At 38.2% G+C, this 23,335-nt stretch overlaps 4 protein-coding genes and 1 long non-coding RNA gene across 5 annotated transcripts; 3 read left to right on the top strand and 2 right to left on the bottom strand.

Moving 5' to 3' along the window:
- Positions 1-7,861: 7,861 nt before the first annotated feature.
- Positions 7,862-8,311, top strand: LOC139870867 (uncharacterized). The gene has a single exon (XM_071858633.1). It carries the CDS (start codon positions 7,862-7,864, stop codon positions 8,309-8,311), a length of 450 nt encoding a protein of 149 aa, XP_071714734.1.
- Positions 8,312-8,392: 81 nt separating this feature from the next.
- LOC139870868 (uncharacterized) lies at positions 8,393-8,902 on the top strand. The gene is made up of 2 exons (XM_071858634.1): positions 8,393-8,729; positions 8,835-8,902. Exons 1-2 carry the CDS (start codon positions 8,393-8,395, stop codon positions 8,900-8,902), a joined length of 405 nt encoding a protein of 134 aa, XP_071714735.1.
- Positions 8,903-13,153: 4,251 nt separating this feature from the next.
- LOC139873569 (uncharacterized) lies at positions 13,154-15,565 on the top strand. The gene is made up of 3 exons (XR_011767384.1): positions 13,154-13,347; positions 14,505-14,563; positions 15,359-15,565. It is a non-coding gene; the product is annotated as an uncharacterized lncRNA (long non-coding RNA).
- A 4,187-nt stretch (positions 15,566-19,752) lies between these two features.
- On the bottom strand, positions 19,753-20,277 carry LOC139870869 (uncharacterized). The gene has a single exon (XM_071858635.1). It carries the CDS (start codon positions 20,275-20,277, stop codon positions 19,753-19,755), a length of 525 nt encoding a protein of 174 aa, XP_071714736.1.
- A 156-nt stretch (positions 20,278-20,433) lies between these two features.
- LOC139870870 (uncharacterized) lies at positions 20,434-20,832 on the bottom strand. Its single transcript, XM_071858637.1, has one exon. It carries the CDS (start codon positions 20,830-20,832, stop codon positions 20,434-20,436), a length of 399 nt encoding a protein of 132 aa, XP_071714738.1.
- Between the last annotated feature and the right edge of the window lie 2,503 nt (positions 20,833-23,335).

The raw sequence follows: 23,335 nt of genomic DNA on the forward strand, positions 1-23,335 counted from the left end.
AAAAAGAGTACTTCCCTACGGACTGTCAAGGATGCGTTCAGAAAAGCTTGCTGTCTAAAGAAGACAAGTAGTTTCGGCATCGTAATTTCCGACCTTATATAGGCTCATTTGTCACCACTTATTATCTTCTAATCTAATTTATTGCACTGGTTGCCTCCCGAGAAGCACTTTTGTTTAAGGTCATTTGCTCGACCTTTATCTTGTTTACCATGGAGTCGTAAACATATCCCTCTGATAGATGTCTTCGGGTAGTAGAGGGTTAACATATCTTGGTGGGTAGATCCTTAAAAAGTGCTGGACTAGTATGTTAAGTAGATCCTAGATTTCCCTTGATGATTTTCCAAAGGCAAGAAAATGGGATGTGGTTGCTCGTGAAAAATCCTGCAGTCTAAGGAGAATAGAGTCAATGGCTCTACTAATGGTTCCATGTATATCAACCATAGAAGCGGTGCTTGTAGTAATTATTTCTCGTCTTGGGTGCTCAATTATGAGGTCTTCAAAGAATGTCAAAAATTGTATCTTCGTAATCCTGAAATCTTCATATTTTGGATCTCCACTAAAAGAGTTTGTTGATTTGCACAGATTGGATAAGAGTTGGAGCTGGTGCGACGTAAACATGATTCCAGATTCAAGTAGCAACGTAGTTGTTTTGATGTAGATCTCTCGGCATCCAGATTTGAATGTGAAGCTTAGATCGGTAGACTCGTTGAAAATACGTTAGAGCTGGTTAGTGACGAATGTGGCTAAGTTGACTCGGGAAGGATCTAGATGAGAGAAAGGATTATTTCGTCATTCCTCTTCTAATACTACTGATCTTAATTCTTTAATGATGAGATCAGCATGATGATCAAGTGTTACATATATCACTAGCCTTGTTGGTGTGCTTTCAAATTTCCAAGAAAATAAATAGGCTATGAAGATTATCGATCATCTTTGAATCATTATAATATGATGGACGTCCGGTGGAGCAGTCCATATGTTCGAGAATACGAGTCAGTAGCATTCTTTGGCTTGCTGAGAAAGGAAGTGCAGATCCAGCTAAGGCATTGTATACCTTGGCGTAAATAATCTTCTGATCTCTGCCGAACCTTATTTCGTGATTAGTGTGAATTACTGAGTTGTGTTATCGCTCTCGCTCTTCTCTATAGATGTGATCATGAAGTTCTGTAATGAAATCTTGAATGCATTCTTTTAATAGCTCTATGTTATCGTCTTCTCTTTGTAGGTAACTGTCATATTCTTTTATTATTGCCTCAATTCGATCCTTCAATGGAGGTGTGAATTCAATTGTTGAATTATGGCTAGCTTCTAATATTTCCTCCTCAAATTCATCATTGTTATTATTGAATGAGATCATATCGGCATGGTTGGATATGATAGGAACTGTGGTAGGTTCCGAAGAAGAGTTCGGTTCTTCTTGGATTGATGACCGCGGAAGCGAGTGAGTATCAAAAGGAATGTTGTTATAGTGATCTTCCTCTTCATCGCTACTATGTGAAGTTTGATCTTCAATATCTGAATAGTCAGGAATTTCTACTACTTTAGTTTGCGAACGTGATTCTATTGTATCCCGAGGTATTGATGTTCTGCTAGCGGGATCAATTCCAATATCTCATAAATTGGATGGTTCTTTGGGTTTTGTTCAGAAATGATTAACCATAATATTACTTTGATCTTCTACCTCTAGCAGCATGATTTGTTCATGACGTTGTTGAGTTTCTAAGCTAAGTGGGGATGTTTCAGTTTCTCATACCAATTCTTCCTCTTCCTCCATTTCTTCCACTTCTTCTATTTTTTCTTCCACCTCCATCTCTTCTTCAGATTCTTTTATTTCCTTCATTTCTTCTTCGAGATCCCCTTCTTCCATTTCTGGATCTCTTACTAAAGATTCATCATCGAAAGTGATCTGTCTGGTGAAAATAGAAAACATCTCTTCTTGTTCAGAGAAACAAGTAGGTCGATCAATTTTGAATGGTACTTTCTCCCCAAGGGCTTGTAAGATCAAGGTTTGATTGTAGACATCAATGACAGTCGTAGCTGTGTTCATGAACGGTCTTCCTAAGATGATACGAATTTCGTAGGATATAAGAATCGATTGACGTTTACCAAGACGTTCCCAACTACTCATGTAGGATATCAAATTGTGTGATCAAATTGTGTGAATGGTTCCAAATTGGTAGATTGAACACGGGAATGTAAATTTTCCTGTATCTCCTAAGTTCTTAGGTAGAGAGCTTCTGAGTAGTGCTGAGCATTCTGCACTCAGTGGAAATTTGTTCGAATCTGGTATTCTTTACTTGGTAGGGAAAAGTCTTCGTATATATCTATTCTGGGTAGGTGATTTGAGACAATATCCAAGAAATTTCCATCGAGCTTGAATGTTCCAAGTTTCCCCAGATTGTTCTTGACTCTTCCAGGGTAGAGTACACAAACTGGATTCTGTTGAAGCGCTTTTGGTGCATTAACTGACTTCTTCTTAATTCTAGTTGATCTTCTTCGAGGGGTGGGTTCTTCCTTTGGGATAATGCAATCCATTTGTTTGGCTTCTTCTATATGGGGATTTTGAATGATATTACAAGGAAATCTTCCTTGTGGTCGGGTTTCGAAGCATTGAGATAACTATCCGAGCTACATTTATAGGCTCTTGAGTAGTGCCAATTGATTTCTCATGAGCACTTCTGTTTGATCTTGTCTAGATGCAGCTCTCTGATTTAGCTGTTGCTGATTTTGAATGAACTGGTTTAATTGATATTTCGTCCCAAGACCTGAGGTGGTTGCTTTTATAATATGGTTAACGGGAGAATTTTCTTTTGTAGGTCTAATGAGTGAGAGTGGTTATTCATAATTTAATTGAGGTTGTTGAGGATAAGGTGGGTAACAATAGCGAGGCTGAAAAGGTTGGTTACTTTTGTGAAACTGGGTACCTCTGGATTGCTGATTAAATCCAGGATTTTACTGACGTGCGAGGTATTGAACGTAATAGACTGATCCGTCAGGGTTTTCGTACTCAACTTGATATTCTTCTATTGGTTGCGGGTTGGTACAGTTGTTACAGGTTTGCACCCAGTTGGTCTGCTGCGGCTGCGTCTTCATGTCTCCGAGTTGTTTTGTTAGCGATTCCATCTTGTCCGTGAGGGTTTTCATGGCCTCCGTTTGATTGTTATATGCTCTTAGTAGAGCGGATGATGAGTGTTGTTCACCATAGTTCCTGTCATGATGATGCATTGTCATATTCTCGATCAAATCCCACGCTTCATTTGCGGTTTGATTCATCAGATTCCCTTTGGCTGTGGCATCGTTCGTCGTCCTATGATTTACCGTACGACCATTGTAGAAGGTACAGATTTGAGCTGATCGTTCTAACTGGTGATTCAGGCAATTCTTCAGTAAGGCCTTGAATCACTCCCATGCGGTGTAAAGAGATTCATCATAACTTCGTTTAAAGTTAATGATGTTATTTTTGAGCTTGGTTTGTTTAGAAGGGGGATAGTACTTGGATAGAAACTTCGTAGCCATCTCCTTCCATGAAGTAATGGAATCATTTTCCAATCCTTCAAACTACGTTTGCACGTGATGAGTGAGAGAGTAGGGGAACAAGTATAGCTGAACTATATCTTGGCCTATGCCTTGTTGTTTATAGGAATTTGATAGAGAGATGAACTTATCAAGGTGAGAGATGGGGTCGTCATCCGGTAATCAATGAAATTGACAACCATTTTGGATGAGCTATACAATATGATGTTTTAACTCAAATGATTGTCCTTATATCTCTAGATATCTGATTGGTCCTCCTCGACCTTCAATCGAGGGTTTGGTGTTTTCGGCAAGGGTAATGCGTAATTCCATAAGAGTCTTTCCTCCTTGGGTGCTTTAGATATTATTGATTCTGGATTAGGCACAAATATCAGTTGTTCTGGTCTAGATAGGGTTTGGGTTATACACTAGGTATACGTAATTAGTTATTATAAGGAATCCTATGCAAGATCTGTTAGTGGGAACTAAGACTCGTAGGAAGTATTTTTCTTTATCATTGGCTGTTAACTGGCAGGACACACGTAGTGCCCGTAGGGACTATTTTAGGGTCGTAGTTCCCTTATGTCTTGATCAGAGACTTGATCCCTAGTTAGTGGCCTTTTGAGACATAGTCTGTAGGGGTAATAGACAGGGACAGAACCAGTAGATGTGACTGGACCAGTAGTATCCTTGTATGACTAGACTTGTTGAGTAGGACTCGTAAGGTTGTCCTAAGGAACTGTCTTCCTTCCTTGACCTGACGTGACCTTATGTGTGGTCCTTAGAACGTAAGTGTAGGCTGTTTCCTTATATTGGTCTCTTGGATAGGTAAAGAAGGACTTTTCATGGACTGAGGATTGAGTTTTGGGTGTGAGTTGACCATAAGACTAGGGTGAGTGTCCGACAGTGAGTGAAGTTGTGATTAGTATTACTTAAAGACGAATCGATGTAAATTGCTAATACCATTTTCAAGGAGTATTGTGACAGTAGAGGACTTGGAGAGAAGTGCTGGAAAATACTAGTGTGTTGCGAAAGAAGGATTAGTTGGGGTACATTTGAACAGTGAAAATGTGCCAGAATAGTTGTAATCGGATAAAAAAATTTAGAAACTCTAAGTTTAGAATATATTTGTTATTAGTGGATTATAACTACCAGTGATCAGAGTAAACAGACTGCGATCGATTGACGAACTCGATTAAGGTCTTGCTCCGAAATACCCGAATTGAAGATATGATTTGGGATGATGTATTACATCTGGCCAACGGAATACATCATGGTAAATCATAAAGTAGTTTCGGGAGTCAGAGGAGATGTAGTGATTGATAGTCTGTTTTCAATTTCGGAGGATTTTGACCAAAAGCTGACTTTCCGACTTGGTGCTGACGGATGTAATGTACCTAGACTTTGTGTAATTATTAGTTTAATAGGTTTGGATTGAGGATTCTGATGGAATCTTAACCTAGTCATGACCTTTGAGGAATAACTTTAACGATGTCGGATAGAAGAATTAAGGTTATTTGAGGCAATTAACCATTAGATCATTACTTCCAGTAAAGGATGATGGTTATTCTATACTCGGGATTCGTGATTTAGTGATTAGATTTGACTTGGAACTTTGTTGGTAAGCGGTTCTGATCATATACATAGCATTGTATATGTATATTTTATTGGCTAAAGGCCAAAGGCAAAACTACGCGAATTATAATGCAAAGTTATGGAATATTCGCTGAAAGTAAGTACAGCGGTTATGTTTTCGCATTAATACAAGACCGCGGTTTATTCCGCTAAGTTTCCGTGGATAGTTAAGTAACTCGCAAACCGCGGATATTTCGAATACTATAAATAGGGAGCTTGGCCTCTCATTTATAGGTTGTTGATTCTCTGCCATTTTGCCCAAGCCTTTGTAATTTCCACTTATGATCTTGCCCAAGAGATTTTTACATCGCGCAAAGGTGAAATATGCTAATTAACAATCAAGACCGGGTCGGGGTGGTTGATCACTTGATAGTTAAAGTGAAAGATGATCATCGGGGCCCAAAATAGTCATCAAATATTCCATCCTCCATTACAATCTTATTGCACTCGATCCGTAATTAAGTAACATCATTAATTAAGGATTGATCAATTGGCGCCATCCGTGGGACACGTTTTACAAATTAAACTGAAATTTTTTTGTTTCGTGCCATCAAACAATTAATTTTTCGGTTTAATTTCAATCGTGTTTTTGTTATGATGATTTACAGGTGCATACATCTAAAATCGGCGGTGAATTGCTTGATTGCTTAGAATAATGAGTAATATTGGAAATAATAGTGATGTAGTAGTCGCTGTGCGAGCGAATGCCCAAAAAAGAGGAAAAAAGCGAAAGTCCGCTAAAATGTATCATAATTGGCAATTTGCGCCAATTAGTTTCCCGAAAATGCAGAGCGATGATTTTTCTGAAATGCCGATAGTAGTATTGTGCAAAATCGCGGACGCTGACATTACAGTCATGAAAGTTCATGTTGACAATGGCAGTAGCGTCGAAATTATTTACGAACAATGCTTCGCTCAATTGCTAGAAAGTATTAAAACAAACCTGCAAACAACCGCAGTTTCGCTAACCGGTTTTGCAAGGGAATCTTCATTACCTATAGGTGTTTTGCCATTAAACATCGAGTTAGCTGATGTTAATGATGACGCTTTGGTGCGACAAGCGCGATTAGATTTTTATGTTATGCGAGCCTCATCTTGCTATAACATGTTGCTGGGAAGAACCGCTATAAGTAAATTTGAAATTGTCCCGTCCACAATTCATGGCATGATTAAGTTTCCAACATATAAGGGAGTCGCCACAATATGTTCAATGAGCATAATGCCTATTTGTGTGGCTGTTAATGTAAAAACCGCAGGGCAAGAGCCTGTTGATGGTGCGGATGCTATGGAAATAATTAATCCCGCATATCCAGAGCAAAAAATCAAAGTAGGACGCAATGTTAGTGCAGATACTAGGAAGCAAATTGTACAATTACTTGTCCAGTATATGGATATTTTTGCCTGGTGCGAAAATGATATGACTGGTGTTCCGCATCATATTGCGGAACACAGGCGCAATGTAAATCCGGCTCTAAAGCCTGTAGTGCAAAAGCGAAGGGGTATGGCTCCAGAACGCGTAACATGGCTGTGTGAAGAAGTCACAAAATTGGTGAGAGCTGGAATTTTGCGCGAAGTCCAATACCAATCTTGGATTGCGAATCCGGTGTTGGTGAAAAAACCTGATGGTTCCTGGAGAATGTGTATTGATTACAAATATTTGAATAAAGCATGCCCCAAGGATAACTATCCGCTCCCAGAAATTGATTTAAAAGTAGAATCTTTATATGCTTTTCCATATAAATGTTTCCTGGACGCGGCAAGAGGTTATCATCAGATTCCTATGGCGCAAGAAGACGCAGATAAAACCGCATTTCATACTGGCAAAGGCATATATTGCTATATAATGATGCCTTTCGGTTTAATCAATGCGGGTGCAACATATCAACGGTTGATTGATACCGCGTTTGATAAACAAATAGGGCGTAATCTTGAAGCTTATGTAGATGATTTAGTCATCAAAAGCACGACGCAAGAGCGAATCATTGAAGATATGCACGAAACATTTGACAAGTTGCGAAAAATAAACATGAAGCTTAATCCGCTAAAATGTAGTTTTGGCGAAACGGAGGGGAAATTTTTGGGATATTTTGTTACAGAACAAGGTATTCAAGCTAATCCAAAAAAGATCGCGGCCATAGAAAATATGATCGCGCCAAAAACGGTTAAGGAAGTGCAAAGTTTGACGGGCAAATTAGCAGCATTAACGCGTTTCTTGTCTAAAGCCGCTGAAAGGCAGTTGCCATTTTTCAAAACCCTAAAAGGTTGCTTGAAGCAAAAGAATTTTGTTTGGTCCAGCGAAGCAGAATCTGCGTTTCAAGAGATGAAAAAGTTGTTAAAAACTTTGTCTATACTAACAGCGCCGGTTCATGGCGAAACTCTTTATCTTTATATCTCAGTAGCAAACGAAGCTTTTGGCTCAGTTTTGATCGCGAAAAGGAACAAAATACAAAAGCCAGTGTATTTTGTTAGTAAAGCTCTTACGGGAAGTGAAATAAACTATGCGCCGATTGAAAAGTTTGTGTATGCGCTCATTTTAACAACGCGAAGGCTACGAAGATATTTTCAAGGGCATCCGGTGCATGTATTAACTAATCTGCCAATCAGGCAAGTCTTAATAAAGCCAGAGATATCTGGTAGACTCGCATTATGGGCGGTAGAATTAGGTGCTTATCAAATATCTTACCTTCCGCGTAGCGTAGAAAAAGGACAAGTTATGGCGGATTATCTTGCTGAACTGTCTAGAGAGTTGGAGGTGATTAACGAGCGAACCGCACTAAAACCTGAACACGACGAACCTTGGGATTTATTTACTGATGGTGCATCGTGTACAGAAGGTGCAGGTGCGGGTTTAGTTTTGGCAAGTTCAAGTGGTGAGGAGCATACTTACGCATTACAGTTTAATTTTGACGTGACAAACAATGAGGCAGAGTATGAGGCATTGCTTACAGGCTTAAATATTGCGCAAAAGATGAATATTGTTAAGTTGCGTGCATTCACGGATTCGCAGCTAGTAGCAAATCAGTTTAGCGGAACTTTTGAAGCACATGATCCTTCTATGCAGAAGTACTTGCAGTTATTAAAGGAAATTGCAGAGTGTTTTGAACATTTTAAACTCGCGCAAGTGCCAAGAAGTCAAAACAAGAAAGCGGATGCTTTAAGCTAATTAGCTGCTTTAACTTTTTCGCATTTTCAAAAGCAAGTATGGGTTGAAGAATTGCCAAGTAAGTCGATAGATAGTGACTTGATGGTTGCATCTGTTTTAGAAGAACAGCCAAACTGGATGGAGCCAATCGTACAATATATCCGCAGTAATATTCTGCCAAAGGATAGTCGCGAAGCTCGTTTAGTGCGAGAGCGAGCGCCAATGTATATCATTCAAGATGATATCTTATATCGCAAATCATACTGCGGACCAATGATGCGATGTGTTGGCCCAATCGAGGCAGAAATTATTGTTGAAGAAGTACATAATGGTACTTGTGCACTGCATTCTGGTTACAAAACTACCGCAGCAAAAATTATGCGGATTGGATACTTTTGGCCATCCTTATACCGCGATGTAGCTAAAATTGTTAAACGCTGTAAAAGTTTCCAATGACATGCTCCGCAGAATCGAATGCCGCGACATGACATGATCCCCGTTAATTCGCCGTGGCCATTTAATAAATGGGCTATTGACATTGTAGGGCCATTTCCTGCAGGGCCCGGCAATGTTAAATTTCTCATCGTTGCAATCGATTATTTTACCAAATAGGTTGAAGCTAAGGCGGTTCGCACTATTACTGGTGTGCAAGTGCGAAATTTTGTTTGGGAGTACATTGTTTGCAGGTTTGGTATTCCGCGAGAATTCAAAAAGTGTAACGGTGCACAAATAGCGAAAGATCCTTTCAAGACATGGTGCGCTGATCTAAATATAATACAAAAGTTTACGTCAGTGGCGCACCCGCAAGCTAATGGATTGTGCGAAGTAACCAACCGCGATATTGTCAGCGGTATTAAAAAGAGGTTATGTGAAAGGCGAATTGGTTGGGTAGATGAATTACCCAATGTGTTATGGGCACATCGCACTACTTTCAAAAAGAGTACAGGCAAAACACCTTTTAGTTTGGTGTATGGTTCTGAGGCAGTAATCCCCGCAGAAATTCTGGTACCAACGCATCGAATTGCTAACTTCGATGACGAAGCAAATGATGCTGCGTTGAGCGAAAATCTAAATTTCATAGAAGAGCGGAGATTAATGGCGGCTATCAGAGAAGCGAATAATAAACAGCAAATCGCTAAATATTATAATAAAAGAGTGCGTGCTTTATCCTTCGCTATAGGTGAATGGGTGCATAGAAATAATGAAGCAAGCAGAGCAGAAAAGCCTGGTAAATTGGGTCCTAATTGGGAAGGACCTTATCAGATTGTGGCAATTAATGCGGCAGGATCATATAAGCTCGCAGATATGGAAGGGCGAACTTTACCTAATGCATAGCATGCTGTTTTGTTAAAGTGATATTATGCATAGTTTTGCGGAAACTATCAGATATATATGTATAAAGTGCGAAATTGGATGCAAGGCATATGGCTAATGTACTTATTAAGTGTTCTTGTTTTTAATTTTTTGCAAGTCTTGATCACACTTGACGAAATTTCAAAAATAAACACTTGTAAAAGTATGCGAAAAGCTTATAGATGAAATGCGAATAGTTATGAAATGTTTTGCAGTCTGTTTCATAATGTTATAGTATTTCACAGTGTTTAAAAAGCAAAGTGATGAAATTGCCCACTTTAGCATGCAAATTATTGCGAAAGGAGTGATATATCCTAAATATTTGATTTTGCCAATATTTAGATGCTTCGCAATGCTAATTAATAGCCTAAGGATCGTTTCGGCAGACTTAGAAGATTCATAACGTATAAGCATATACGCATACAGATTGTTTCACAAAAGTACGTATTTATTATGTGCACAATAATATATGTTGGAAATTGCAAAGGACAAGTTTGTGTTATGAATATTGATGATAAAAGCGCTATATAAATAAAGAGTACTCGCGAATAAATATGAAAAAATAAAGTTGCATTGATAACGGCGCAGAGATAGCTGCGCGCTAATTTCTACAATATTTTATTCTAGCTTAGACAAGTCAAGATCAAAGATGTCTTTTAAAGTGGCATCATCTTGTTGACTTATTGCAGTAACTTTGTCGATTGGAATATCCGCTAAGCTTGTTTGTGCAGTAGCAGCTGCTTCGCGTGCATCTGCAAGTGAACAAACGCGATCTCCAATGGCGGGAGGTAGTGGATCTGGTATGGTGCAATGTGGAGCAATTTCATCCAGAAACTCTACTCTCTCGCGCAGTCGTAAAGCAGCTGCATAAGTGGAAAACAGAACATTCACGGGACGTGAATTGAGAACCTTTTTAGCAAACTCCGGTAGGTGTTGGCGGAGTTGCGTGAACTCAAGCTTCGCGGAAGCTGCTGGGGCCACAGCGGTGTCTCTCTCTGCAGTAAGCCTTGAAACCTCCTCTTGCAATGAAGAGATTGTGATTTCAAAATTCTTTTGTTTGTCAGCTGCAGTAGACACCTATAGTTTCAATTCAACTACCGCGGTTTTGGCCGCGGTAAGCTCGTAGGAGAGGTCAACACAGCGTTTCTCGCTGTTTTCAGCCTTGATCCTCTCAGCATTGTACTTTTGCTGTTCAGCTACAAGCACATTGAAAAATTATTCTTTCCGGCATATCATATCGTACGCCGAGTTGAAGCACATATAGAAGTTTTGCACGAAACTGTTGTGCGCATCAAGCGCAGAAAGTTTGGAGAATTCGCGGCGAAGCTCGCCGGGAATTGCTAATTTCATTTGCTGACGCTGATCCAGAGCAGCGCTAGCAGATGCATAGGTATAACCGGATAGGCCGTCAATCCGCACTCCATAAGAATCAGGGGGAGTGCGGAGTAGCTCGGTGATTTGTGTCACAGAATCTGGGCTAGGAAACACTGGGTTAAAAGGCGAGTCTCTTGCAAAAAATGCAAATGTTATATCAATAAACTTACATATTTCATAAAATGATATGCGTTAAACATGATTGATTCATACCAGTTTGCTGGCCTCCTTCATAATCCGTTATGACCGGATTATCGTATAAAGGAGCGCTTTGCTTGAGCTTCTTTCTCTGCATTGATGGCGGTGTTTGAAATGGTCGTTTTGCAGAGCCTGTTTGTGATGACGGTGATTTTGTCGTCAAATCAACAAGGGGAATGGCCTGTTTCTCCTGTTTGATTTCATGACCGAAGGATGTCACCGATTTAGCCTCCGGACTAGTCAGCAATTTGTTAATCAAGGCCTTGGGGTCCACCTTGCGATCGACTTCATTAATCTTCATTTTTAATTAAAGTGGATAGGTTGTGATTGAAGAATTCGTAAGGGTTAAGCGTGAAGGTATGTAATTGCGAATTGTGGTGAGGAAAGCAGATGGAGAATTAAGTGATTATGAGGCACGATATATATAGGGGAAATAAGGACGGTAATTGATTGCCTTAATTAACCGTTGTGACAACTCAAATGGTAATTGGAATATTCGCTGAAAGTAAGTACAGCGGTTATGTTTTCGCATTAATACAAGACCGCGGTTTAATCCGCTGAGTTTCCGCGGATAGTTAAGTAACTCGCAAACCGCGGATATTTCGAATACTATAAATAGGGAGCTTGGCCTCTCATTTATAGGTTGTTGATTCTCTGCCATTTTGCCCAAGCCTTTGTAATTTCCACTTGTGATCTTGCCCAAGAGATTTTTACATCGCGCAAAGGTGAAATATGCTAATTAACAATCAAGACCGGGTCGGGGTGGTTGATCACTTGATAGTTAAAGTGAAAGACGATCATCGGGGCCCAAAATAGTCATCAAACATTCCATCCTCCATTATAATCTTATTGCACTCAATCCGTAATTAAGTAACATCATTAATTAAGGATTGATCAGGTTCTATGATGGATGAGTGGACCAGAAATGCAATTCAGTCATTAAATAAGTGGGTGAATATCGACACGATTGAGTGAAATTCTTAAATATCAAGATTGAAACGGGTATTAAATTACGGAATTTAGGTAATTTAGTTTAATCCGAGTTGACTTAGCAATATTGTAGTGATGAAATTAGCTAAGTTTGTGTATTCTAAGGTAAATGATAGCCATTAATCAGTGTTTAGACTGAGTTAATTTTGAAAATTAGATGATTGTGATTCGGGGATAACCCCAAATCATGATTGACAGATACCATGTAGAGGGTCATTAGTGGTGACTCGACAGGTTAGTATTAAAACTTAGACCTGAGATGGAATTTTTGTGGTAATTCGTAAGATTGATGACAGATCAAGTTTCGAATTCGGGCGAAATTTGACTTGTTCAGTTTTTGGATAACGACGAATTTTCAGTATTGGATTACTCTGGCAAGTGATGAGAATGATAACCTAGACCAGAGTATGTGGGGAATGATTCGGGTATCGTGTATTGTAAGTAACTTGCAGATCAGCGTATAAGTGAGTTTTGACCATTGGGGAGTAATCTTAGCGGATAGTGTGTTTGACTTTTGACTAACGAGTTTTCATTTGACCGGCGAGAGATGGACAGAACTTTGTAACGATTGTGACTGTAAGACATGTTTTAACTTAGGTCTAGTTATGACCCGTTGTGGTGGTTTGTTGTACCCATAACCTTTGTTGACCGTGATTGACCAGATTCCGAGGATGGAATCTCTTTTAAAGGGGGTAGATTTGTAACATCCTGATAACGAGTCTAGTTGGAAGTTACCTTTTTACCCTTTTTGTCTGCTTCGTGTTTTAAAAGTACATTTTAATAAATTAATTAATCATTGGGGGTATTTAATTAATCATTATTTCAGTGGGTGCGTTTTGTAACAAGGGTCGCAGAAATATTTTATTTATTAATTTGGAATTCGTTTGGACTCCTGATCATGATATTTTGTGTTTCTAAAAACAGATAAATACCTGTGTATAATTAGGTATGGGTTTTATACTAATATAATTAGCCAAACCGCCCCTTGTTTCTTATTTTTCTCGGCTTCTGTTTTCTTTCCTTTGTCCTCATCATTCACGACCACCATCACCAAGCCTAAATCCTAACTTTAATTTGAGAAGATGGTAGTTCAATCCAAGCTTCCAGATTCGATTTGTGCATCTTCTACAACTTTTAGTGAGGTTTGTCCTCTTCATTTATTCTTTAATTATCTTATTAGGGTTCTTGATTTAATAATGTAAAACTTGCAATTTTGGTTTAAATCTTGCACCTTGGGATGTTAATTGTTTGATATATGTTAGATTAGAGTTTTATAATTGATTATGGACTTGTAATTAGTCAAAAAAACTGCACAAAACATAAAAATGGGGTTGAACCCGAGTGTGAACAGCAGCTATCGATGCTGCTGTTATTTCTGTCTGCTATATGCCACTGCCACGCAGCTACTGCAGCTGCTGGCGGTTGCTGCTGATGCTGCTGGCGCGTGGTGGTTGCTGGCGGTTCGCGGTGGCAGCCGTCGATTGCTCGTGCCTTTTATTTTGTGGTTCATGTGTTGGTTTATTCACCCGTTTTCGTCCTTGACCCATGTTTAGTGGTAATTTGGATTATAAATGTATAAATGGACTTTTGAGGTGGAATGCTTTTTTTATCGTGACCCATTTGTTAGTCTATAAATTGGGTTATAAGTGGTACATGCGGACTTTTGTATGAATTGCTTGTTTTGGCTCGTGACCCGGTCAAATTATGTTAGTCATATATATATATATATATATATATATATATATATATATATATATATATATATATATATATATATATATATATATATATACACGTGTGTACGAATATATATATGTATATGTGGATATGTATATATGAATATATATAGATATATATATGTGCGAGAATATATATGTGTATATGTATATTGTGCATGTATCATGTGTTAATAGATATACATATAGATATATGTATATATTATGTAAATATATGTGAATACATATATATATAGATATATATAGGTGTGTATGTTAACATATATATGTGTATAGTGATGGATACATACATGTGTATGTAGATATAACTATATGCTATCGTCCGTTTCGACCATTGACCCGTTTGTTGGACGTTATCGGTTAGTACTATATCGGAATATTATATTCACGTACTTATACGTATTTTAGTAAATGGTGCGGTATTTACACTTATATATGCGTATATGTATGAATATATATATATATATATATATATATATATATATATATATATATATATACATAAGTGTAGTATTGTTAGTAAATGTGATATGATTTACTAACTTGTTCAATATTATTCTTAGGTGATACAGACGAGGAGAAGACTCGGTGATATTAGACTACCGAGTCTAGCTGGCGATCGGTGAGTGGGACTATCTCTGGATAGAGTTTGAGTAGCAAGCAGTGCTACTGTAGTATACTCTATTTTTATTGTTATTAGACTACTGATATATCCGATTGCCATTCTTAGATATCTGATTGCTATGCTTAGCTAGTAATTGCCATGTTTAGATATCTGATTGCTATGTTCAGTTGATGATTGCCATGCTAGCTAGATTTGCATGACTGATTATCTGTGATCCTATGTGCGCACTGTGTGTTCAGACACCAACCGAGGCGGCAAGGTTAGGAACCCACCGAGGCGGCAAGGTAGGGTTCATGTGAGGTCGAACGTGGCAGCCTGGTCGGGTCCTGGTGTTACTGATTGTTCTGTACAGCATAGAAGGATGCATGTGTTACGTCTGGAAGGTTATGCAGTGGATTTAGTAAAGCGGACTATTGGTAGACTGTAGCCTAATCAGCTAAGTCGTGTGCTTGTACAAGCCGTCGATCCTCATATTGTTATTTGTGGTTGTTGTATGCTAGTTCAGGACTGTAGGATAGTATGGCCTTTGTATGTTCTGCTCCTATTCGATTATGCTAGCTCAGGACAGTAGCATAGTGATGGCCTTTGTATGTCAGCACTTAGTTGTTTGTATGCTGGTTCAGGACGATAGCATAGAGATGGCCTTTGCAGGATTAGTACTTATGTGTGTATGCTGGTAGGACATTAGCATAATGTTGTGCTTGTTACTGATTGATGCTTAAACTTGATCTGTTAGTTAGATCCCATTCACTTAGCAGTTGTGCTAATTCCCCCACATTTTCACCCTTGCAGGTTCAGGTTGTGCATGTTAGATTCAGGGTGAAGATGGGTTGCTGAAGATATGTTTGAAGAGTCGGAACTCTGATGTCGAGTCTTTTATTACGTTTGTCTGAATTTAATTTAATACCCTATTTTGTAATTATAATGGACTTTTAATATTCGTGATGATAAAAATGTAATATAATACAGGTTTCGTTATATACGGATGTCTGATTTCTAAACAGGTCATCTCCGCTGTGTTAAAAAAAATAGGGTGTTACAATTGTGGTATTAGAGCATGGATTTGGCAGCGTGTTCACGGAAGTGACATGTTCCCAAATCGTGTGTCGAGTCAAACATATCTTGGGGGATGGGTTAAGTGAATGAGATAGGTATAACGGCATTAGTTGTTAGTTGTTAGTTGCTAACTAGTGTTACACTAAGCTTTGGTGTGTGTTATGCTGTAAATGTATGGCTGATAGTGACGCTGTGACTCCCAACGCCCCTGGAACAGTCCGAGCTTTAGAGTACAGATGTGTATTAGGTAAAGAATCTGAGAAACAGATGTTAGGGTTGTAAGGACTGATGTCTGGGTTGTAAGGTCAGTTACCAAGGGATTACGGTCAGGTAATATGAGTTAAATATGAGTTAGAATAGTAAGTGCAGGTGGACAGAAGTATTGTACCTTTGGATCAGACGGTTACATAGTGTTGGGCGGGTGTTCGGTTTTGCTTAGGTGAAACTGCAGAGGGTAAAGTAAATAATAAATAAAATAACAAAATAGTAATAATTGTACGAAGAAAGGGGTTCAGTTGGACAGCTGATGGGTAGTTAACCCATTAGGTATTGCGGGTTAAAACCATTCAATAATTAAGGAACTCTTATGGATATTACCGAGTAGAAGGACCAAGACGGGAAGGTACGGGTTCTATGTGAGGATTAAGGTATGATAGGTACAGGTCACCCTACTTCGCGAAACGATTCTTTTGACGGTGAAATAGGTGAGTTGTGTTAAGATAGATTAGAAAGTTCAGTTATAGAGGCAGTTTTGAATGGATGGGTCAGTGTATGGGACACGGAGCATTTCGGTGTTCAGCAAATCAGAGGTGGAGTTCTGGGGATGGGTCTGGGGCACAGATTTCATCAGCCGGGTAACCTTTTGCTCGTGTGGTCAGACAAGAGAGAAGAAATCCCACAGTGGATACAGTTTGAGTATACCAGATGTTACCAGAGGCTGGTGATACATATGATGACTCGACTAACGGTACATGTTTATTACACTTTTGTGATTTTGTTATTACAATTGTATTGAGTCCCCAATGTAATTAAGGATTTAATCATGACAAAACAGAAGATATGTACACTAGAATGTTATGTACAGCCAGCGAAAGTTGGTTTATGTATAGACAGCAAATATTTCTGTGTCAAGTGTTTAGTTTGCTGCCTAGTCTACTAGCACAAGATAGACTGTATTCTTCAATTAGCACAGGATGTGTACCCAGCAATTTAAGAATATCAAGTGACTCAGCATAGAAGAACCAACATGACTGGAAATCAGCTTACTACACAAGACAGCTATGCTCCATTACAAGCATAGTGGTTTCGTGAGTGGTCTACATCAATTGTACTATTCAACAGAAGTCAAAGACAAAGTTGAATAGAAAAGGACACGTATCGGCGGCTGACAAGTGACCTTACAAGACCACGTGGGAATGAAGAAGTTTAACGCATGTACAGACATGTGTTATTCTTTGTCAACACCTAGGGAACATAACATTCTATTTGTTTAATCAAATAGTGGTGCCAAACCGAATTGAGGTGTTCCTGCAAATAACTACCAAAGAGGAAAGAAGAGAGCACGCTCTCTTATGCAGTTGTCCCCACAAGTACAGACATCCTATGTACCAGTGGACAATAGAATATTTACACCATTAATATGACTACTATAAATTGATGTATTCACTATTGTAACAACGAGTGGTGTGGGTTTTATTTATTAAGAGTCCAAACGTGTAATAGCTTTAGATAGCCTCAATAGCTATAACTTAGGTGAATCTGTATCAACCAACTATCATTCTGCCAAGGAGAGTTGTGATTCTTTGTGATTTATATTAATAAAGAATAATCGTTAAAAATTACCTTTGACTCTTAATTAATTTACTTGCATGAATACTAAATAGCTTAATCTGTTAAGATAAACTAAAGAATTGTATTCACCCCCCCCCTACAATACTCCTGTTGTTAATCAATGGACCAACAAATTGATAATTAGTACTTGTGTATAGTAAGTCATCAAAGTGGAAATTTATGCTAGACATTTGTTGTTTAATGTAGTGGAAACTGTTTAGTTGGCCTTAGACTAGTTTCCTGCTTATTGGTGCATAGTGGCTTAATTATTGTAATAGGTTGCCATGCTAGTTGAGACAGGTTATTTGTAATGCGTGCAACCTGTTGACGTGTTAGTTTTTTTGTGTGCCATGCTTTAGGTATTGGATAGCTATCCTGAATGCGATTGGCCTGTTAGTCTAGATTTAGTTTATGATGTTATGCAGGATCCGTTAGTGGGAACTAAGACTTATAGGAAGTATTTTTCTTTATCATTGGCTGTTAACTGGCGAGACACACGTAGTGCCCGTAGGGACTAGTTTAGGGTCGTAGTTCCCTTTATGTCTTGACTAGAGACTTGAGCCCTAGTTAGTGGCCTTTTGATACATAGTCTGTAGGGTTAATAGACAGTGACAGAACCGGTAGATGTGACTGGACCAGTAGTATACTTGTATGACTGGACTTGTTGTGTAGGACTCGTAGGGTTGTCCTAAGGAACTGTCTTCCTTCCTTGACCTGACGTGACCTTCTGTTTGGTCCTTAGAACGTAAGTGCAGGCTGTTTCCTTGTATTGGTCTCTTGGATAGGTAGAGAAGGACTTTGACTGGACTGAGGATTGAGTTTTCGGTGTGAGTTGACCCTAAGACTAGGGTGAGTGTCCGACAGTGAATGAAGTTGTGATTAGTATTACTTAAAGACGAATCGATGTAAATTGCTAATACCATGTTCAAGGGGTATTGTGACAGTAGAGGACTTGGAGAGAAGTACTGGAAAATACTGGTGTGTTGCGAAAGAAGGATTAGTTAGGGTACATTTGAACTGTGAAAATGTGCCAGAATAGTTGTAATCGGATAACAAGTAACAACCCTGCTTTTTCCGTCACTTCCGTTAACTTTCTATTAGTTAATATAACGGCGATTATTTGACTTTTTATGTGTTTAAGTGTATTAAATACATATGTGACCCTTGGAGGGCTATTTGAATTAATATGGGTTAATATTAATCGATAAATATATTTCGAATAAAGAAATACGATAAAAACGCTATGGTTTGGATAACTACTTTTCGAGCAACGAAACGCTCGGGTTTGATTTTAATAATTATTAACTTTTTAAAAATATTTAATTTATTGGGTTTTTAATATATTAAAGGTTTAGTTGCGTTTTAACGATCGGTTTAGCGTTCCGGGCCTTCGGCACGTTTAAACAGCACTTGAAACGAGCCACGAATACACGCTTTTGCAAAACGAGAACCCGGGAATCCATCCCATGGGCCATTCGGCCGAAACCCAACCGCCACCCCTTTATTTCTTTTTTTGTGGGGTTGTTTGTTCACTAGTGAGTGTTTGGCCTTGATATATGTATCTAGCAATAACCAAAACTACATTATTTTTCACCATACCCTAAAACAGTCAACTTTTTCCTCCCTGGTTCTCTCCCACGACCGTCGACCATCATCAACCCTAGCACCATCAAAAATTAATCTTTTGCTCAAGCCTTGAACACGAAAAGTGTAATTCCCTTCGTTCTCTACGCATTGGTGTGTTGATCAAAGGTATAATTGTACAAACCCTAACTCTAAAAATTCTGATTTTATAAGGTTTCATAGCCTATATTGGTCTATTGCTCGATTCATCATGTTTGTATGCTTTGTTAGTCATTAATTTGATCGTATTGAATGTTTTGTGTAAAAACCGAAATTAATATTGATGATACTAATATGATGGACTTGTCTACTATAAATGATTATTATCTAGATGGAAAGAGGTCGAAAAATTAATAACGTTTGGCTCAAGAATCAATTGATTTCATTATCGTATGCTCTAGATATGTTAAATTGAAGTTTTGTTGTGATCTTGTCATGAATCCTAATTTTCTGTGTTGTATGCTTTGTGAATTATGTTATAACATGTTATCCATTGTATAGAGGACTTAAAAACACTCAAGTTAGACTAGGATGTCATGCTGTTTGAATTTGTATAGCTTCTGTTATGCTTAATTGAATGAACATGATAAACTGATTTGCTCATTATCAATTTTTTTACGGTCAAAGAATATTGAATATATTAAAACACACTCTCTAGCAAGAAGCTAAGAGAGAAATTACAAAGGCATAGCAAGCCATGAGTTCCAATTAGAAACTAAATGACCTCTATGTTTTAACCAACGAAAAGAAAATAATCTAATTAAGTCAAAAAGACTACTCCTATTACAAAAAGATTCATCAAAAACAACGTCGTTCCGGAAACGCCAAATCACCCAAAGGAGAGTAATCACCGAAGCTATGATCCGATATGTGTTTGTGGTCGATAATCGGACCCCCTCAATCCAAGAAATAAAAGTATCCCAAGAAACGAACGAAGGCATCGCTACATTGAACCATACTCTTAACTTATGCCATAAATCACGAGCCAAATCACACTCAAAGAACAAATGATCCCTCGATTCAACCTCGTTGTTGCAAACCGGACAAACAATCGAATGGATCTCTGTACCTTTTGCAGAAAGATTCCCACGAACTGGAAGAGAATCTAATCTAAACCTCCATAAGAAAATGTTAAGTTTTCTAAGAATGAACTTAAACCAACTGGTGGGGATCGAAGATGTAGGAAGAATAACACGATCCATACATTGACGAGCTAATTTGACTGTGAACAAGCCATCTGAATTCAAGGAAAAAGTCCACGAGTCGATGCGGTCTGATAGCGTGTAGGTACTGATCTCTGAGAGCAAAGAAGTCAGTAAGATCTCGTTCCGACTACCTAGATTCTCCCGTGACCAAACCTATTTCCATTCTCCATTAACCCATTTATCAGCTAAATAATCGTCTTTATTGGTGTCCAAATGAAAAAGTCTATTAAAATGAGTGGAGAGTTTTTCAACACCACACCAACTATCGGGCCAGAAATGAATATTACGTCCATTACCTACATTAAGTTTGTAACAATCTGTCGGCAAAAAGTTGGAACGAACAGAATGCAAATAAGTAGACACAATACTCGCCCATGGACTCGACTGATTACCAAGAATCGAGTCAAAATTGTTGCCATGAATAGACTTTATAATCGAAACCCAAAAATCACCCGGATTAGTAAGATAATGCCAACGCCATTTGTTAATCAAAGCAATGTTGAAAGCTTTAAGACTTCCCACATTTAAACCTCCATTATCATAAGAAGCCATGACTTTGTCTCATTTAATCCAAGCCATCTTTTTGGTAGACTCGTTTCCGCCCCAAAAAAACCTCGCCCTAATAGATTCAAGATTCTTAAGAACACCTTCAGGACAAGTAAATAACGACATAAAGTAAATACCGAGGCTACCCATAACCGATTTCACCAAGGTTAACCTCCCGCCCGAAGAAATTAGGCTCGCTTTCCAAGACGAGTGTTTAGATTTAAATTTATTAACCAACAGGTCCCAACTAGCAATTCTTTTCATATTAGAACCAATAGGAACTCCAATGTAACATCCCGCGTTTTTCCGTTAAATTTAATTTTAACACCGTCTTTTTTTTTTTTAAAACATAATCTTTCGTATTTAAATTAATAGTTTCTGTGAGTAACGTTCATTATATTCCCGCTATTTAATTTTGACATCACCCGTTTACTCGAGCGTTTTAAAAATATTCGTTTGGTTAATTCCCGCACCCGCTTTGAAACTTGAGGGACAAATCTTGTCACTTGGCCAAATTGGAGCAACTAGTCACCACCTCCCACCATTATCTCCTCATTTCTTTTCTTTTTGATTTTTCTTTCACTCATCTCTTCTAAACTTACATCCTTTTCACCTTCAACATAAATTCATCATCTAAATTCGGATCGGGAAGCAAACTTCAAAACAAATTACATATTCGTGATCCTCTCTTCATCCTCTACATTTTGATACCAATTTCATCAAGTTTGGGTAACATTTCTAAAACACTAAATTTCTCTAAATTCGTTTTATATACTTAAAATTGTGTTAGTTAGTGTCTATGGCTCGTGTGTAACATGAATATATGTTTTGTTTGCTCGATTTGTGGTTTGGAGTAACTAGTTTGAGTTTTTGAAATGGGTTTGCTTAATCCTTGATTTTGGATGAGTTAATGTTGTTAGATTGTTAAAGTGCATGTTTTAATTGTGTTACTAGTATCATTAGCCACATTTTGATGTGTAGGTTGATTAAGAAAACTTCAAAAACCCGATTAATGATTTTGTGATGTTTGACTAGGGTTTGATAGTTCTTGACATGAACTTTTGATGCTTGAATGCTATGAAATGTTAATTGTTAGTGTTTAGTAGTAATGTATGCTTCATTACCTTCAAAACGGCATATCATATGTGTGAATTGGATTCCCGAAACTTAAAATGCGATTGATGAACTTGAAACTTTGAAAATGGACTTTTATTGATCACTTGATGAGATTTCGGCTATTGTAAATGATGTTTGTGATTGATGAATTGTGTTTAGTTGTATTCCTTGTAAAAATACCTTTCCGATGATATAAGATACATGTTCTAATTGTTTGCGGATCATAAAATGTGATTGTTCGTGTTTTGGTTCGTGCATACTTTGAAAAACAGAAAAATGTCTGCCCAGATGGTGGCGCGGCGCGCCCCATCCCCGCGCGGCGCGCGAACTGGCCTGGCCAGAATTCTGCTCACTTTGTCACTTTTCACGCGAAATGTTTGACTAGCTATCGACCTCCGATTCACATGAAACTTGTTCTAATATGCTTATATATGAATAACTAGCATAGAAAAATAGTTCGGGACCCGACCCGAACGCGTTGACTTTTTCGTTGACTTTGACCAAGTTTGACTTTTAGTCAAACTTAACCAAACTTTTATACAATCATTCTAACATGCTTTTATACTTGTTTCTTGTATGAAACTTGACAACGTGATTCACATGCTATACTTAATCGAGTCGTAACGAGCCATAGGACTAATTGAACCCATTTCACCCGACCTTGTGTCGTAACCGGTTAATTGATATAACTTACTTGTTTAGGTCAAGGCTAAGCAACTTTCATGCACACGTTTACTTGTTGAAGTACCTTTATACTCGTGCACTCGAGGTGAGATCATAGTCCCACTTTTACTCTTTTAAACTTACTTTTGGGATGAGAAAACATAAACGATTCTTTTGAACTAAGTGAACACAAGAACGGGAAAACAAACATTCTACATACGAGTTTAGAACGAAAATCCTCAATCCGATTATCATTAGTTACATCAGATGGTGTAAGCGAGAACTTATGTTATATGGCCATATGGGTTGACAACCCTCATCCTTGACGGTTCGCTACCGTCTACGAATGAAATATATTTTCGGGAACAGTGTTGTTCTAGCACTAATTGATGGGGTATTCAACGGACGGAACGTTAAGCTTTGATAATTGGGTGCTCGTGAATATTAACTTTTAGAATGTACTACTATTATTTCAACTTTGCAAATCTTGTGGTTCGACTTACTTTACTTTTACTCACTTACTCAAACCTATGATTTCACCAACGTTTTTGCGTTGACAGATTCTTCTATGTTTTCTCAGGTTTTCACATGGCTATTTGTTACACGCTTCCGCACTCTTTGATTACTTGATTGGAGTCTACCATGCATGCATACGCTAGGGATAGCATTTTTGGATTCAAACTTTTGTCTACTTACTTACGCTATTTATAGCAACTGTGGTTTCAAACTA

Source organism: Rutidosis leptorrhynchoides, chromosome 10 (genome assembly GCF_046630445.1).
Source record: "Rutidosis leptorrhynchoides isolate AG116_Rl617_1_P2 chromosome 10, CSIRO_AGI_Rlap_v1, whole genome shotgun sequence".
Taxonomy (NCBI): Eukaryota; Viridiplantae; Streptophyta; class Magnoliopsida; order Asterales; family Asteraceae; genus Rutidosis; species Rutidosis leptorrhynchoides.